Source organism: Anomaloglossus baeobatrachus (genome assembly GCF_048569485.1).
Source record: "Anomaloglossus baeobatrachus isolate aAnoBae1 chromosome 5 unlocalized genomic scaffold, aAnoBae1.hap1 SUPER_5_unloc_5, whole genome shotgun sequence".
NCBI lineage: Eukaryota > Metazoa > Chordata > Amphibia > Anura > Aromobatidae > Anomaloglossus > Anomaloglossus baeobatrachus.
This window is the reverse complement of record NW_027441809.1, coordinates 1,008,269-1,027,798: the sequence shown is the minus strand read 5'-3', so window position 1 is coordinate 1,027,798 and position 19,530 is coordinate 1,008,269. Positions and strand designations below refer to the sequence as shown.

The following is a 19,530-nucleotide window of genomic DNA, read 5'->3' as shown; positions in this document are numbered from 1 at the left end:
GCAAATTGAGTTGAATCTCTCTTCGGCATACCATCCGGAGACCAATGGTTTGGTTGAGCGTACCAATCAATCTATGATTATATACCTTCGACACTTTGTTGCTGAGAACCACGATAACTGGTCCTCCCTCCTACCCTGGGCAGAATTTGCCCTTAACAATTCGCTGGCTGAGGCCACTGGGCAGACACCGTTCGTACTCAATAATGGGCAACACCCTAGGGTACCGATACCGTTTCCCGCTGCTGCACCTCCTCCTCTTGTGGCCGACTGGGCAACTAATGCCAGAGAGGTTTGGGATCGGACTCAAGAGTCGATCCAAGCAGCTAAGGACCGTATGAAGACGGTGTCCGATCGGTTTCGTCGCCCGGCTCCTGTCTTTTCTCCAGGGGACTTTGTGTGGCTCTCTGCAAAACACGTGAGACTTAGAGTGAGCTCTGTCAAATTTGCTCCTCGCTTCCTGGGTCCTTATGAGGTTCTTCGACAGGTAAATCCTGTAGTCTACCAATTGAAGTTACCCGTCCATCTTAGGATTCATGACAAATTCCATGTCTCACTGCTAAAGCCGGCTATTTTACCTCACGCTCGTGAAGTGCACTCTCCTGCCTCTGATTCCTCTCGCTCTAGCTATGAGGTACGAGCCATAGTTGGTTCTAAGATGGTTAGAGGGCGCAAGTTCTTCTTGATAGATTGGGAGGGTTACGGCCCGGAACATCGCTCTTGGGAGCCTGAGGAGGCTGTCCATGCTCCCGACTTAGTTGCCGATTACCTGCGTCGCCGGGAGGGGGGCCCTTGAGGGGGAGGTACTGTTACGGTTGCTGCGAGCACTGGAGACTATGTCCAGATTTCTTGCTACTGCACATGTGCGAGCGCTGGAGACTAAGTCCAGATTTCTTGCTACTGCACATGTGCGAGCGCTGGAGACTAAGTCCAGATTTCTTGCTACTGCACATGTGCGAGCGCCGGAGACTAAGTCCTATATTGGAGCCATTGCACATGTGCGGGTGACATCATCGCTGACACGAGGTCACATGTCTCTGACACCTTCTATGCCGATTGGTCGCTGGTCATGTGCTTGTGATGCCTTGCTCGGTGATAGGCCAGCATGATGTCACTCCTGTCGTTCTGGCAGCGGATTGGCTCTGGTGTCCTCCATCTTGGATGAGGCACAGAGTCTATATAAGACCCTGACACATGCCGCATGGCGCTCAGTCCTCTTGGTTCATGCATAAGAGTAGACGCTCTGTGCGCGTTCCTCTAGGCATTCCTCTGTCTATGCTAGGTGAGCGCTACCGGCAGGGTAGCGTTCTTATACCTTACATGTCCGTATCCTTACCTCTTAGGGGAGCGGACATAGGCAGGTGCCTGAGGCACATGGTCTGGCTGGGCCTTGTGGTTCGACTCGTAGGTGGACGTTGCCGCTAGGGTAACGTTCCTTATACTGCGTCTGGCAGTTGTTCGTATCCTCGCACACTAGGGGAGCGAACAGAGGTAGGAGCTTTGTGCGGCTTACGCTGCTGTTCGTCTCTTTTGCACCACTAGAAGAGCGGACCTAGGCAGGTGCCATATCTAGTGGTTCGTGTCCTCGCACACTAGTGGAGCGAACGCAGGTAGGAGCTTTGTGCGGCTTACGCTGCTGTTCGTCTCTTTTGCACCACTAGAAGAGCGGACCTAGGTAGGTGCCATTTCGCACACATTGCCTTTGTCTCTGTGATTATTAACAGAGATCATTCCACACACCCTCCAAGTAAGGGAGGAATTGCTTTACTTTCTTATTATATCCTTCTGTGAGTTAACAGAGGTATTGCACTCTGCCATAGTCTGCAGCAGAGTCTTTGCACGGTGGACCCTGACTGTCTGATACTCATTTAGGTTATTATCAGACAGCCCCCCGTAACACTCCCCTTACCTGCCTCCCGGCCGCTATGCGGAAGGAAGGAGGTGGGCGGGATGTTACGTCCCGCTCATCTCCGCCCCTCCACTGCTATTGAAAGCAAGAAGGCCTGCGGAGACACCATCACATGTTTCTCAACGCTGGCAGGAAACTAGCCAGGTCTTTCACCGGGAAGGAACAATGTTGATCTCCCTAAGGTCAACCATCCTTGCTCACCTCCACTGCTATTGGGCGGCGATTCAGTGACGTTTCAGTGACGTCGCTGTGACGCCGCACGGACCGCCCCCTTAGAAAGTAGGCGGTTCGCCGGTCACAGCGACGTCGCCGGACAGGTAAGTATGTGTGACGGCTGTGGGCGATGTTGTGCGGCACGGGCAGCGATATGCCCGTGTCGCGCAACAGATGGGGGCGGGTACCCACACTAGCGATATCGGGACCGATATCGCAGTGTGTAAAGTAGCCTTAAGGCCTGTTTCACACGTCAGTGATTCTGGTACGTTTGTGCTATTTTTAAACGTACCAGAATCACTGACATATGCAGACCCATTATAATGAATGGGTCTGCTCACACATCAGTGATTTGTCACTGACCATGTATCCGTGCAGCGTGCACGTGTAGCCGTGATTGCCTCACGGAGACATGTCCATTTTTTTCTGGCATCACTGATGTCCCACGGACCACACAGTGGTGTGATCTGTGAGACACGTGCCAGAAAAAAACGTGCTTTTAAAATAAAAAACATTTTTACTCACCCGGCTTCAGCGGCGCTCTCTGCAGCCCGTGCAGCTGTCTGCTTCTGAGCCGGCTCATTATTGTCGCGCATATTCATGAAGCACGACACAGCCGACCCGGAAGCATCTGCTGCGGGGGTCAGTGCCGGCCGGAGGCTGCACCGCGGGAGCGATCAGCACCATGGAGAGCGTGAGCGTGCACAGGTGAGTTAATCTCTAAGTGCAATCACGGGCCACGGAGAACGGAGCCCGGATTGCACTTAGACAACCCACATGAGCCGTGATTCACGGCACACGGAGGGACATGTGCGTGTTTTACACGCCAGTGAAAAACGTCAGTGTTTTTCACTGAGATGTGAAATGGGCCTAAAAGAAAGAGGGGAAAGAGAAAAAAAGAGCTTCTTGTTGTCCTCCATTTAGTCGGATAGTTCTGTCTAGATATTTCACAGTATGTTGCTATTTTAAACTTTAAAGACTCGCTTCAGAACTGTGGTTACAACTTTCCCACGATCATTATCAACCAGTCTCCCATAGTCAGAGTTCAGTTCTCCGGAGAGTATCTACAGCTGAAACTCCAGACAAGTGAGGTGGGAGGCATAGTGCCCCCAAAATTCAATCTCCAGCATCTTCATCTCGGTTCTCCTGCCGCGATTGTTGCTTGTTGTTGTCCAGCATCTTAATGCCTCGTTTGGGACTGGAAAGAAGTGAATGGTGCCTCCCGCCACCACTCTAAGCTTTGCTAGATACATCAGTACACCACATCTAGCTTCCGCAGCCTCAACTTGATATCAATAAATTAGGCTCTTTGCTTTTGTACCTCTATGGAGTAGTCCAGGAAGATCGAAATCTTGGAGCCATTTATAGTCAGGTCTGGATTCCCTCTGGCATGTTTCAAGATGAAGATGTTGTCCCTTTCCCTATAGTGCAATATGTTGGCCAGGACAGGCTACAGTGGGTGTCCAGCGGACGAATGGCAGGTAGGAATTCTCGCTCGCTCCACTCCATAGGGGTGAGATGGTTGGCTCCAATTTTAGACTTCAGCCATTTTTCAAAGAATTCAATTGGAGAGGAGGCTTACACCTTTCCTGGTATGCCAATGAGCCTCAGATTATTACGCCTTCACCTATTTTCCAGGTCATCCGTCTTAGCCAGAAGTGCTACTATTTCTTGTGCCGAGCCCTGGCCTTCTCTATCAACCCTTGCCATATGGTCTTCAATGATGTTGACTCTCTGCTCCACTTTGCCTGTACTCTCCTTTACCTCATGTAACTTGTGGCGCATAGGTAGCAAATCCTCCCTGAGCCTCCCTAGCTGCTGTGTCGCTTCAGCGATGGTGGACTTGCCATTAAAATTTCTTTGAGAGTTGGGTCCCCAGGGATAAGTGGCCTTGACGTTTATTCCCCTGCCAAGCAACAGGCGAACTGGGAGCTGCTTCCCCTGTGCAGACTTAACGTCCAGCCGTCTACTCACTCCTTCCCTCATCTCCTTCTGTAGTGTCTCTGTGTTGCCAAGGGTTATGAGGTACTCGGTCCCGGGCAGTGTATAACTGGGGAATGTCACTTTGGTGGCCATTGCCATTGCCCGGTTCTGTGCCCTGGGTGCTTTTTGAAAAGGGGAATATTTACAGGGGATTGTTGAATAAAGTTCATACGTGACGCCGCTGACGAGTCATGTCACTGCTATGTACACACTGCGGTGTGATATGACATTTTTTCAGCTTTGCTGCTATGAGTGCAATGTTCACATATGACCACTCACTGTGATTATCTATACATTTTCGGAAGTGAATAATTGGTTTAGTCTGTCTTTTCCTTAATTATAGGTTGTATATATCATATGGAGTGGAATGTTTACATATGACTAAATATTGTGATGAATTATATGCACAGCACTTTAAGGCTCTAGTAATTGCATAGCACTAGTGTGCCGCCCCGTTCCAGCAGCCAGCGCTGCTCGGATCCGGGGCCTACGGTACGGCTTGAGGGGTTCCCGGACCCGGGGGTCGCGCAGACACTCCGATTGATTGTTGAATGTCTGTGACGCCACCCACGGAGTGTGGTGAAGTGGGACACCACCGCTGCTGCCGTGGGATACCCGGGGGAGATGTAATGGAAGCCGGATGATAACCCCTCCGTGGGTAGGGATGGTTGCCCCGGGGCCTGGTGTCTCTGTGCAGGGGATGGCGATGGCAGGGGCTTGCATGCCCAGATAGACCAGGGGAAAGTTGGTTACTCACAATTGAATGAATCACACAAGTCTTTTGGTAAACCAAGGTGCTGGTGGCCAGCCGCTGCAGCCGGTTGTACTCTGGTCCCTCACCTGGGCTGGTGGTCGCTGTCCTTTCTTCTGCATTGTTTTTGTGTATTGTGGGCTGCCTGGTTTTGAACTCAGGAGTCCTCTCCTGGCTTTCTGTGTGCCTAAGGAGCTGTGCCCGCTGACGCTGACCCGTGGGATCTATGGGCCCTGGCGATTGCCCTATCCCTCTCTGTGGGTGGTTGTCTGCTTTTGGGACTTTGGTTGGGACAGGACCTGTAATCCTGCCCTCAATCAGTTAATTAGCTAGGCCGCTGGTTTCGGTCCTGGCTTCAGGGTCCGAGAGCCCTCTCTGTGTGCGGTTTCCGGTCGGGTCTCCGGTGTCGGTACCAGTGGGCTCCAACCCTTCTCCGGTCCTCCTCAGATCTGACGAGCCGTCTTCCCGTCTCCTGCTGATGGAGACCACCGTCTGCCACCTAGCTAAGGTACCAGGGCTCCGACCCTGGCACCGTTCAACTTGAACTTCCTCTGCTGGAGCTACACCTAGCTCCAGCCCACACTCCTCTCCACTTGAACTACAAACTTATCTTATGTGGCACCCGCCTTCTAGTGGTTGTCCTGGTGACTAGGAAGTCCTATGCTACTGGATGGCTGACTCTCCCTACCCATCCCAGTTCACTCCCCCTTGTGGGCAAGGCACCTAACTGCATGTGAAATGTGTGTCTGGTGTTAGCATCGGCAATCCACCTGTCACTTACCCCATATAGATACTGCCCCTTAACTCAGTTGCAGTACCCTGTAGAGACCAGAACTTCAGGGGCGCTACACCTCCACCTTGCACCGGGACAGCAGAGAGCTCACCTCCTTCCACCCGAAGATCCCCACAGCTCTCTGAGTGGGCAAAGCGCTCCAGCTTGCCTCCGGATATCCTCAGCGTTGGCCACACCAGCTCGCCTCTGCAGCTCACTGTCTACGGCACCATCTTGGATCCGCTGTTCGGCTTCTCCTGATGGTCCTTTCGGACCTTTCCTGGTCATTGTTGTGGAGGTAAGTCGGTCAGTCAATGGAGGTGACCATCCAGCGTCTGCCAGACACTTTTTCAAGTTGGTTTGCTGGTATTTTACCAGGGATTAGCTAGATTCTTGGCAGCAGCTGCGCAATCCACATCCTCCTCACATCCCGTGATAGGCCATGCCCCCAGTTCAAGCTTTTAATACACAAAATAGAATTAAAAAACTTGGACTGCGGTCATACATGATGCTGAGCACAATATCTAATTCACAGAGAACGTCTGGTGAGATTTCTGCACTTTATAAAGTGCTGCTAACCAAATATGTGGAAAATTATCCTCTTGTTATGTGTAAATGGGAAAGGGACATTGGGCCATTACTGACCATCAATGGACAAGGATCCTTGAAATGGTCAGATCTACAGTATATCCCTAGTGGACATTGTAGACAGTCACAACTATAAATCATCAATAGGTGATATATGACCCCATGACCCCTCTGTTTCTCCACAAGGTCGGCATACGTACAGAGGTCAAAGGTCGGAAGTGCTTAGCAGAAGCTGCTGAATAGGGATGGGCGATCCCCCGATGGTCGGGATCTGGGAGACTCACATGATCATTTTGTAAAGATCAAGATCGGGATTGAGATAACACGATCTTGCGTCTGATCACCGATCTTGGACTTTACAGTTATGGAATGGGGTGGGTTGGGGGTGTAAAATAAAGAATATAGTTAATAATAAACATTGTATACTTACAGGTCCCACGACACGTCCTGCAGACTCTGACTCCCACCGCTTCTGCTTCTGAGTCGATCATCGCTGTGCCCTCCCGGTAACCAGAATTACTCAAGGACCTTCAGTGACGTCATAGCCATGTGACCAGTCACGTGTGAATATTGTATTATCTCATTGGCTACAGACTGGTCACATGGCTATGATGTCATTCAAGGTCCTGTTGAGACAGTGGATAGGGATGGGCTCGCATGCTTACCAGTCCTCGGTACTCGCCCAAGCATCTCAGTACTCGGTAGACTTAGCGAGCGCCGAGTACCGGAGGGATGCTCGAGCACATGCTCGGCTCCCCTTCCTTGCATATTGGCGCTCTTTACAGAGTCAGCCCAAATGCAGGGATTGCCTGCCACACCCTGTAATTCCACAGCCGGTGAATAGCGCCGCCGGGAATCAGGTGATCAGAGATCACTGTTGCTATAGTAACCCACTCGGGTGGGTTACGATGGCAACGGTGGCAGCGGTGACGTCACCGCTTACCAACCTGTTATGATCCGGAACCATGGAAGATCACCACAAATCATTGGCAAAAAGGTGACAAGAGCATTGGCAACTAATCTGGCCGCCATCCCCTTACTAACCAACACAACTAGAAGTAGCCGAGGGGTGAACTAACATCCTGTGCACCGCGAACTCAGCCGGAGAACTAACTATCCTAAAGGTAGGAAAGATGAATAACTCTCTGCCTCAGAAAATAGACAAGAATAGCAAGCCCCCCACATTCAAAGACTGCGGTGATATAGGAAAAACACAATACACAGGTAGATGACAGGATTAGAAAAACGTGAGGCCCCCGCTGACTAAAATAGGAAAGGACAGGAAAGGGACTGATGGTAGCCAGAGAAAAACCCTGCAAAAAATCAACTTCCTGATAGTACAAAAAGGCCCTCAGATCGCTCGATCTGAACTCCGTCCTATACCAGGTGCCCTTGTCATACCAATGAACAGAAAACAAGAATTATAACAAATTCAACAAGCCATAAACACATGGACCCAAAGGAGCTATACTCCACACAGAACTGCAGGGAGTTCCTCAACAATCCACTGAGGGGGAAAATCCCTGGAAGGAAATAAACTGAAACCAACCACAAAAAATGACAAACCCAGATAAGCAAAAGAACCAGGCAATAAATAAAGAGCAAGAACTTATCTGGAGTGGATGTGATGTAGAGCAGGATTAAGCAGGCTAGAGATACAAAGAACAACTGACATCCGGCAACAGCCTGCAATCAGACCAGGACTTAAATAAGCAGAGAGTTAGGAAAGGAAACACCCACTGCACAACACACCTGGTCTCTGTCCAAACCCTTCCTGGCCACCAGAGGGAGCCTCCCAGCAGCCAAGACATAACTAACATTCACAACACCAACCCCTCAGCCTCTGCTTGATTACACAGCAGAGCTAGATCGGTTGAAGAAGATAGAAGACCAGGATCATGGAGGGGTGAGAGGGAGTAATAAACATGGAGTCCCTGAGTGTGTCTGTGTATTTATTTCTAATAAAGTATTTTTTCTCTGCGTGGTGTCTTTTTTTTTAACCCTGTATTGGAGATTCTTAATGGCTGGGTCAAACTTGGCCTGACATTAAGAATCTCGTGCTTAATACCAGCTGGTAAAACAAATCTGATATTAACCCTTTATTACCCAGTGTGCCATCCGGCATCAGGGCCACTTCTATGAAGCGCCATTTTCTGGGGCGGCTGCGGACTACAATTCGCATCAAGGGGGGCTCAGAAAGCTTGGGCCACCCTGCGCTACAGATTCCAATCCCCAGCTGCCTAGTTGTACCTAGCTGAACACAAAAATTGGGCAAAGTCCACGTTGGTTTTTTTTTATTTTTTTTTAATTTCATGAAATTTCTGAAATAATTTAAAAAAGGCTTTCCTATATTTTTGGTTCCCAGCTGGGTACAAATAGGCAGCTAGGGGCAGCACATACCTGCCTGCTGTACCTGGCTGGCATGCAAAAATATGGCAAAGCCCACGTCATTTTTTTTTTTTAGTTTTTTGGCAAAAAAATTAAAAAGGCCTTCCCTTGATTATCCATTGCCAGTGAAGGTAACACCAAGCAGTGGGGGTTAGCAGCCAGTAGCTGCTTGAATTACCCTTAGCCAGCAATAGAAAATGCAGCGGGAGCCCACACATTTTTTTAATTATTTTTGTTAAATAACTAAACAAAAAAGAAAAATGGGCTTCCCTGTATTTTGATTACCATCCAAAGTAAAGCCATGCAAATTGGGGTGGCAGCCCATAGCCATTTATGTGCGCTGAGAATCAAAAATACCGCAAAGCACTACGTCATTTTTTTTTAATTTAATTATTTTTTATACAACTATATATTGTGTACATATATTTATACACACACAGTACTGGCGTGAGAGAGAACACTGCAAAATTCTCTGTTTTTCTGATTTTTTTCTTTATATTTTTCAGTAAAATGTAAATTGTTTTTTTATTCTATAAACCACTGACAACATGTCTCCGAATTTCCAAGCAATAAATTTTGTATTTTCTGAAAATACTAGTTTATAGAATAAAACAACAATTTACATTCTACTCATATATACAGTTAGGTCCAGAAATATTTGGACAGTGACACAATTTTCGCGAGTTGGGCTCTGCATGCCACCACATTGGATTTGAAATGAAACCTCTACAATAGAATTCAAGTGCAGATTGTAACGTTTAATTTGAAGGTTTGAACAAAAATATCTGATAGAAATTGTAGGAATTGTACACATTTCTTTACAAACACTCCACATTTTAGGAGGTCAAAAGTAATTGGACAAATAAACCAAACCCAAAAAAAAATTTTTTATTTTCAATATTTTGTTGCGAATCCTTTGGAGGCAATCACTGCCTTAAGTCTGGAACCCATGGACATCACCAAACGCTGGGTTTCCTCCTTCTTAATGCTTTGCCAGGCCTTTACAGCCGCAGCCTTCAGGTCTTGCTTGTTTGTGGGTCTTTCCGTCTTAAGTCTGGATTTGAGCAAGTGAAATGCATGGTCAATTGGGTTAAGATCTGGTGATTGACTTGGCCATTGCAGAATGTTCCACTTTTTTGCACTCATGAACTCCTGGGTAGCTTTGGCTGTATGCTTGGGGTCATTGTCCATCTGTACTATGAAGCGCCGTCCGATCAACTTTGCGGCATTTGGCTGAATCTGGGCTGAAAGTATATCCCGGTACACTTCAGAATTCATCCGGCTACTCTTGTCTGCTGTTATGTCATCAATAAACACAAGTGACCCAGTGCCATTGAAAGCCATGCATGCCCATGCCATCACGTTGCCTCCACCATGTTTTACAGAGGATGTGGTGTGCCTTGGATCATGTGCCGTTCCCTTTCTTCTCCAAACTTTTTTCTTCCCATCATTCTGGTACAGGTTGATCTTGGTCTCATCTGTCCATAGAATACTTTTCCAGAACTGAGCTGGCTTCATGAGGTGTTTTTCAGCAAATTTAACTCTGGCCTGTCTATTTTTGGAATTGATGAATGGTTTGCATCTAGATGTGAACCCTTTGTATTTACTTTCATGGAGTCTTCTCTTTACTGTTGACTTAGAGACAGATACACCTACTTCACTGAGAGTGTTCTGGACTTCAGTTGATGTTGTGAACGGGTTCTTCTTCACCAAAGAAAGTATGCGGCGATCATCCACCACTGTTGTCAGGCCTTTTTGAGTTTCCAAGCTCACCAGTCAATTCCTTTTTTCTCAGAATGTACCCGACTGTTGATTTTGCTACTCCAAGCATGTCTGCTATCTCTCTGATGGATTTTTTCTTTTTTTTCAGCCTCAGCATGTTCTGCTTCACCTCAATTGAGAGTTCCTTAGACCGCATGTTGTCTGGTCACAGCAACAGCTTCCAAATGCAAAACCACACACCTGTAATCAACCCCAGACCTTTTAACTACTTCATTGACTACAGGTTAACGAGGGAGACGCCTTCAGAGTTAATTGCAGCCCTTAGAGTCCCTTGTCCAATTACTTTTGGTCCCTTGAAAAAGAGGAGGCTATGCATTACAGAGCTATGATTCCTAAACACTTTCTCCGATTTGGATGTGAAAACTCTCATATTGCAGCTGGGAGTGTGCACTTTCAGCCCATATTATATATATAATTGTATTTCTGAACATGTTTTTGTAAACAGCTAAAATAACAAAACTTGTGTCACTGTCCAAATATTTCTGGACATAACTGTACCTATAAAGAGAAGAATCAGAAAAACTGAAAATTTTGCAGTGGTCTCTTCATTTTGGCCAGGGCTGTATATACTGCTCCACGGTACTTTTGATTTTCAGCGCAGATGAAGCGGACGGCTACGGGCTGCCACCCCCACTACCATCTGCCTGGTTTACCTTTACCTAAGCCCGAAAATCATGGGGTCACGCCAATATAGACATGGCCACCATGAGTTTCTAGGAAACAGTACAAACAAAACCCACAACACTGAGAATTTTTTTTATTAAAAATAAAACAAAAAAAAAATTTAGAGACTCCATTTTTATTATAAAACAATCCTTAGTCCGATGTAATCCAAATGGACAGCATTGTCAGCTTCAGCACTGTGCACAGACAGTGTCTATACAGAGTGAGAAGCAGAGAGCCATATCAGCTGTGCTACATCGCTCTGTACAGAGCAAGAAGCAGGCTGACAGTGAGGGTATGATTACACTTAGGTGTCGCATTGCATCACCCCTTACGGCCTGACACTCTCAGGACAGGAGCGCCTCAGCTGCATGGAAATAGATGCAGCTGACCCACTCCTGTGGGGAGATGTTGCGTCGCATCACGGCGCACAACTCGCACAGTGACAATCAAAGGTCAGTTACCAACCTTTGATGACGGCATAGTCATGTGACCAGTCTGTAGCCAATGTGGTAATACAACATTCACACGTGACTGGTCATATGGGTATGACGTCACGGAAGGTCCTTTAGTCATTCTGGTTACTGAGAGGGCACAGTGATGATCGACTCGGAAACAGAAGCACCGGGAGACAGAGTCTGATGGACACGTCGCGGGACCTGTAAGTATGATCATAATGTTTTTTAATAATGTGCTTTTTTTTAGTCCCTGGACCCGATCTGTAACACGAACGTCCCAGAAAGCTTGTGATCGGGCTTGTGTACGCGATCACTATGTGATCGGTACGATCCCCGATCTTTACGGTTTAGGATCGCCCATCCCTACTGCTGATCTTATACACAGGCTGCGGATTATAAATATTTTTTTGGAGTAAAGTAATTACAATTGTAAAATCCTAATCAGCAGGTTTGGTCAGAGACACCAAGGTTTTATATAAGGGAATATAGAAGAACTGACACTGGACACACATGGGAAAACTGCGGTAAGATGAAAATGAGAGAATCTGTGCCCCGGGGGTGGAGACTTCAGGCTTCCAGCGTGTCAGTATGACACGGGGTCTTTGTCCCTGGAGCTTCTCAACTAGATATAATGAGACTCACTGATCTTATTCATATAAAAAGTGTCTGAGTATCATAGAAACTGCCTAAATATGAGGAGCTTGTCTGATCTATAAGTCACTGTATAAAGAACTATGGAGACAGCGCTATTCTTCTGTATAACATATGTGATGTTGCTGTAGCCCTAATATTTCTGTACATGACATCTCTGTGATGATTTTAGAAACTCGATCACATCAGATGTTCCCACAAAGAAGGAATGGATCGTAGATGGAAATAGTAATTTGTAATATGAACATGTTTATTATTGTAGTATAGAGAAGTTACAGACATTGTTCAGACATGGAGTTTGTGCGCTGAAAGTAACTAATGAATGGCAGATCGCTGAGATTGGGAGTTAGGAAGAAGAGGGAGGAGGAAGGCTGGGTATTTTGGGGGGAGGGTTGTAATACACCTGTCCTTATAGTGAATATATACAGTACCGTGTTTTTCCATAAAGTAGACAGTGTCTTATACTTTTTATGTCCCCCAAAAAAGCACTAGGGCTTATTTTTGGAGGAAGTCTTATTTTTGGAGAAACATGGTTGGGTGTAAGTCCCCCCCCCCCAAAAAAAAAGCAGACTCCACTTCCCAGGAGGCTCATACTTACCAGATCCGGACGTCTGCGTGGCTTCCAGGTCCTCCCTGTGATCTCCGGTGGGTGCTGCACGCCGTCCTCCCCTGCTTCTGGTTGGCTGACTGACGCTGACACTGACACACACACTGACTGACGCGCACACATACTGACTGACGCTGACACACACACACTGACTGAAACACACACTCACTTCATCCAGAGTTACAGAATACTTCTGGCAGCAGGGAATGATGGGAGGATGTCACGTGTCCGGCCCGCAGGTCCTGTAAGCAAGCATTCTTGCGCTCCACTGCACTGCATCCCATGATTCTGCCAGCCAGAAAAAATCGGTGTCGCTGGATGTGGTGACTATGTGTGTGATCTGATGTTTGTATGTGCGATCTGATTGTGTGTGTGAGATCGGATGTTTGTGCGTGCGATCTGATTGTGTGTGTGTGAGATCAGAAGTGAGTGTGTGAAAGCTGATGTGTGCGATCACTGCAGGTCCTCTGCTCAGCGCCGGGTGAGTGATTGTGGGGTGCCCGTTGTTTATAATGAAGTGTCCTGCAGTATCTGTAACTTTTATAGCTGCACAGACACTTAATTATTGAACTGCAACTAGGGCTTATTTTCGGGGGAGGGCTTATATTTAAGCCTTGCTCCGAAAATGCTGAAAATCCCTGCTAGGGCTTATTTTTAGGGGAGGTCTTATTTTTGGAAAAACACGGTAAATATATAACAATGTAAAATGTTCATACTTGTCTTTACTTTCACTGTCTCTTGTGTTTTCTTGTTCAATTTTTCAAATGTACAGGTTCTTCCCATGTGATTTTTTTTTTCCCAGAATATATTTAATTTCAATTGTTCATATAATAGAAATCAATACATATCACAATCGGTGTAACACTACAATAATATTAACCACCACTAAACAAAATAAAAGAAAAAGAGGAAAAAAAAGGGGCAGGGAAAGAACATCAATCTGGTCAATTCTATACATAGGAATCAATAATAGAAATACATATAGATCAAAACCTCATAGGACAAATAGCATATGAAGAAAATAGCCAAATGCCCCAATTTCTCTGAATTTGCTTTCTCCTCTCTATATTATGGACAAGTGCAAATTCATAATAAATGAGTATTAATTTTCCTGACAAGCTCCTCAACCGAGGGAACTGAAGGGAGTTTCCACTCTATAGCCTGACATCGTCTGGCCCAGGTAAGTATATCAGCAATAACCGTTTTCACATTTTCAGGGAAGTTATCAAGTCCTATATTCAGGATTGCCAGTAGAGGATCAATTTTAAATGAAGACCAGTTACAGATGAAATTAAATAAATCACCTGCTCCCAAAATACCATAACTTTAGGACAGGACCACCATACATGCCTCAGCGTGCCTTTCTGAAGACAGCCTTGCCAACAGGAAGGGGAATAATCAGGGATCATGTGAGCCAATTTGCCTGGAAACAGATACCACCTTGTATGAATTTCTTTAATTGTTCTAGGTGATTAATACAAGCTGAGGTCCTATAAGTCTATTCCGAGGCGGCCCACCATTGTTGAGGGAAGAATGTAAAAGATAGCACTTGGTCCCATTTTATCATGTATGACAACTTCACATCTTCCAACGAGGAGTTTAAAAACTATATAAAATTGAGATCCCTTTAATATTATATTCCCATTTTGAAAAAGTCTATGTAGAGAGAGAGGAGGTGAATTATAACCAATTTCAGATCCTGTACTTAGGAGATGTCTCACTTGGAGATATTGATAAAGACAGTTTCGAAGTAATTGAAATTTGTCAACTATCTTCAAAAAGGACATTACGTGAGAATCTCTATAAATTGCCACCAATTTAGAAATGTCACTCTCTTCCCTATTAGAAAGACTTAAATAAGGGATATGGGTTTCTAACAATCAAATAGAAATATCCAATAAAACAAAAGAAAGATTCCCTTCAACCCACCTCCTCCACCAATACTAAGGAGCAGATAGTATTAACTATTTTCAAAAGGCTTAGGCCATGTGCCCACGAGAGCTTGTACCTGCGGATATATCCGCAGGTACGGCCGCAGGTTTCCCGCAGCTGCTCGCCGGAATCCACAGCTATCCATTGCTGTGGGATTCCAGCTAAATAGCTGCGGAAAACCTGCGGACATTCATGCGATTTACCTGCAGAAGTCCCAGCCTCTATCTCCATATTGGAGAGGCGGGATTTCCGCAGTTAATTCCGCATTAATAATTGAAATGCAGTTATGTGCGGCTGCGAGACATCCGCAGCATATTCCGCAGCAGCACATTCCGCAGCATGGACACAGCACTCCCCATAAGGTAACATAAAGAGTGTCTGTACTTGCTAAAACCTGCGGATTTATCTGGAAAATTCAGATAAATCTGCAGGTTTTCCGCTGCAAAATCAGCAGGTACAAGGTCCCGTGGGCACATGGCCTTCAAGTAGCCCATGTGAATTTTTCTTAGTGGTCAACAAATTATAATTTTTAAGTAAAACATTTCTCTCTTTCTAGGTATAATATTGGCATCTACCCTTGTAAATTTGTGATGTTTGAAAATAATACATTTGGGTGTAAAACATTTCTCTCATTCTAAACATGTCAAAGGTTTCTCCCCTGTGTGAATTCTTTGGTGTTTTGCAAGATTTGATTTTTGGTTAAAACATCTCCCACATTCTAAACATGAAAAAGGCTTCTCCCCTGTGTGAGTTCTTCGGTGTGCAACAAGATTTGATTTCTGGTTAAAACATGTCCCACATTCTGAACATGCAAAAGGCTTTTCCCCTCTGTGAGTTCTCTGATGTCTAACAAAACATGATTGATCTGCAAAACATTTCCCACATTCTGAACATGAAAAAGGCTTCTCCCCTGTGTGAGTTGTCTGGTGCCTAACAAGATTTGAGTTTTGGTTAAAACATTTCCCACATTCTGAACATGAAAAACGCTTTTCCCCTCTGTGAGTTCTCTGATGTCTAACAAAACTTGATTGATCTGCAAAACATTTCCCACATTCTGAACATGAAAATGGCTTCTCCCCTGTGTGAGTTCTCTGGTGTGTAACAAGCTTTGATTTTTGGTTAAAACAATTCCCACATTCTGAACATGAAAAAGGCTTTTCCGCTATGTGAGTTCTTTGATGTCTAACAAGATATAATTGATCTGCAAAATATTTCCCACATTCTGAACATGAAAAAGGCTTCTCCCCTGTGTGAGTTTTCTGATGTCTAACAAGACATAATTGATCTGCAAAACATTTCCCACATTCTGAACATGAAAAAGGCTTCTCCCCTGTGTGAGTTCTCTGGTGTGTAACAAGCTTTGATTTTCGGCTAAAACATCTCCCACATGCTAAACATGAAAAAGGTTTCTCCCCTGTGTGAGTTCTCTGATGTGTAACAAGATATGATTTTTGGTTAAAACATTTCCCACATTCTGAACATGAAAATGGCTTCTCCCCTGTGTGAGTTCTCTGATGTTCAACAAGATGTGATTTATGTGCAAAACATTTCCCACATTCTGAACATGAATATGGCTTCTCCCCTGTGTGAGTTCTCTGATGTGTAACAAGATTGAATTTTTGGTTAACACACTTCCCACATTCTAAACATGAAAATTGCTTCTCCTCCATGTGAGTTGTCTGGTAACTAACAGATTCTGAAGAAAATATTTTCTCCTCTGTGTGAATTTTTTTATTAATATTTTGATAGTCTGAAGTTGAAAATGGCTTCTTTGCTGTAACAGCACTTTGATTTTTAATGCTGCTTTTGTGACATTTATTTTTCTTAATAGTCTGTGATGAATCAGAAGGTAGGATTTGTTTAATAAAAGCAGATGATAAATCTTTGCTGTAAAGGGATGATGGTATATCTGGAATAGAGGCATTCATTTCAGTTATATCTTGTGTGATATCAAGGTCATACGATTTAAAAATTGAAGATGTCACTTGTGCCTCTAATCTCCTGGTACAGGCATCTGCCAAGAACAAAACTTATTTTTAACAACATATACAAATTTAAAGAAATAATTTATAAAATAGCTTGTAATGCTGTTACCAGCATCCCCACACTGTCCTGCACCTTTTCCCGGGGCAGGTCTCCTAGGAGTGCGCTTAGCTCACGCTCATATATTTTTAAACACCTAACCCGGAAGTTCCTCACAACCTATGGCTGAGAGACAATACTTATTTAAGTCATCCTACCCCTATGGTAGGTTCTTGGGCAATGTGGTCTATCCTTAGAGACGCGTTAATAGTTTTCAGTTACCGTGCCACTTGCTGAGTCTTATGCTGTGTGTGTTAACACGTGTCTGTTTCCTAGTATCCACTGTAGATGTTACAGCTATCTATACCAGCTGTGCCTACTATATCTGTTGCACCTGCTTAGACCAGCCATCCCGTCTGCACCCGACCACATCAGTGACTGTCAGTATCCAATCGCCGACTCTTGCGGTCAGGCATCATAGGACAAAGACTCTTTGGCATAGCATCTGGTGGCTACCTCCCAGCACAAGCCTATTCTCACCATCAGAGGCTAAATATGTGAACTTATAGTGAACATGATAAATAAAAAACAATCGTTTAATTGCACTTTTTTTGCAATTTCACTGTACTTGGAATTTTTTTCTCATTTTTCAAAACATTATATGATAAAATAAATAGTGTAATTCAAAAGTATAACTCATCCTGCAAAAAAATAATCATTGATATGTCTATGTTGACTGAAAAATAAAAAAGTTATGCTTCTTGGAAGAAAAAGGAGGAAAAACGAAAAATCGCCTGAGGGTGAAGGTGTTAAATTTTAGAAATCCTGTGGGTGGGCTGCCCGGCCTCCATGTACCCACCTTGGGATAATTCTAACCTCCCTCATATGTTAATGTTACCCTGTGCCGAACTTTGGATAAAAACGCCCCTATCAGCACATTCATCAGAAGGGAGAGAAGGAAGATCCATCAATAAGATGCCGAGATTCTAGGAAGATGGAGTCATTGCTCTCAGTGGAGAAACAATAAGAATCTTGTAGTTATGATACTTATTAATGGAGAACAAAAATAAAATGAATGATATTACAAAGCAAGCTTTCCAGACTACTTAGATCTCTTCATCAACTACAGGATTATTATTTTCTTTCTCGCACTGAGAGCAATCAATCTTTATTCACCTGGTGAACACGGCACCAAACTAAGAATCTAGGAGGTCACAAGCATCATTACCCTCCGCTTTCTCTTAGGGGTCCACTATACAGATTAGATTTTTATTCCTATGATTTTCTAATTTCAGAGGATAGGGTGGATCCTGCCTGTAAGATCTGGCTGATACAAATCTCACTCCAACAGACGGGCGTCCAATGTCCAAAATAATGGGGACAGTTTTGGTTGGAGGAGCATGTGGTGGTCTAGCAGCAGAATGATGACCATTTGATATGGCCGGACTACAACCCTGATAAAGCAGCCACAGCCGGTGACTGAGAAGAATCTGTGACTTCTCTGCATTTAGTGGTCACTACTCACCTGGGCGGTTATCTGTAAGAATTTCCTCTTTACACCGCTCATCACCCCTCACATATGTCTCTGTAGTATTAATATCGGGCAGATCTTCCCCCTGAAACAAATATTGTAAAAGTCACAGAAAGATGGAGAAGTCACATCTATGATCAGCTCTAATCCTGCCATCTCCACCGCTCTCATTACACAAGTATAACACATATAATACTGGAGGATAAAACAAGACTGAGCACAAGACCTTCACAGCCGTCTACACATCATAGGGAGATTCCATGGCACCTTATCTCCATCTACTTGATGATCCTGAGGAACATCGGGATCTTCTTGGTTACAGTCCTGTGGGAGAAGAGGACGGGGACATCTCTCTGGTGTTGTCCTCTTACTGGATAGACCTGGAGGAGACACATACAGGGACTGAATTCATTCCTTACATACAGATAATTATAGGCCGTGTGTATTTAGTCCTATCTATTACCTGGTGATGTGAGTGGCTGGGGAACCTCCATCATGACGTCCTTGTACAGATCTTTGTGTCCTTCTAAATACTCCCACTCATCCATGGAGAAATAGACGGTGACGTCCTGACACCTTATAGGAACCTGATACATACAATGATACCGTCATCCCCCGATCCCTTCATAGCGTTACTGTATAATGTCCCAGCATTCCCAGCAGTGTCACCTCTCCAGTCAGCAGCTCAATCATCTTGTAGGTGAGTTCTAGGATCTTTTGGTCATTGATGTCCTCATGTATCGGGGGGTGAGGTGGAGGCCCCGTGATTGGGCTCAGGGGTCTTCCCCATCCCTCAGACACAGGGGCCTGACAGCGCTCAGTAGAGGTCTTCTTCACTACTGTGTAATCCTGGTTATGGAGAGACACAGTAATAAATCTCACTTTTCCAGACATTTCCAGAGTCCTCACCTCTCCAGTTCTGTCCATCTGTTATTCCCATAGATAAGAATGATGTAATGTGACGTCATCAGAATCTCTCACCTCTCCAGTAAGCCGGAAGAGGATCTCTAGGGTGAGGTGTAATATCCTCTCCGCCATCTTCTCCCTGTCCATATCCCTCCTTCACGGGGCAATCAGGAAAATTCTCTTCTATAGAAGATCTCCACTGAGAGGATCCGATATTGTAGGGACCTGAATGGGGAGAAGATGACGATGTAACATCATAAAGAATCCGCTGTAATAATACAATTACTGGAGAGAATAAGGGAAACATATAATGAGATCATTCTGGGGGAACATTATACTGTGTGAGGGCAGAAAGTGTCCGAGGACAGAAAGGGGCC

General features: G+C 45.1%; 1 protein-coding gene across 1 annotated transcript; it reads right to left on the bottom strand.

Annotated features, from left to right (window-relative positions):
- Nucleotides 1–15,159: 15,159 nt before the first annotated feature.
- On the bottom strand, nt 15,160–19,092 carry LOC142259277 (uncharacterized). The gene is made up of 5 exons (XM_075331756.1): nt 18,917–19,092; nt 18,711–18,834; nt 18,515–18,627; nt 18,242–18,332; nt 15,160–16,708 (listed from the first exon to the last, which is right to left on the bottom strand). Exons 1-5 carry the CDS (start codon nt 18,938–18,940, stop codon nt 15,324–15,326), a joined length of 1,737 nt encoding a protein of 578 aa, XP_075187871.1. The 5' UTR covers nt 18,941–19,092; the 3' UTR covers nt 15,160–15,323.
- Between the last annotated feature and the right edge of the window lie 438 nt (nt 19,093–19,530).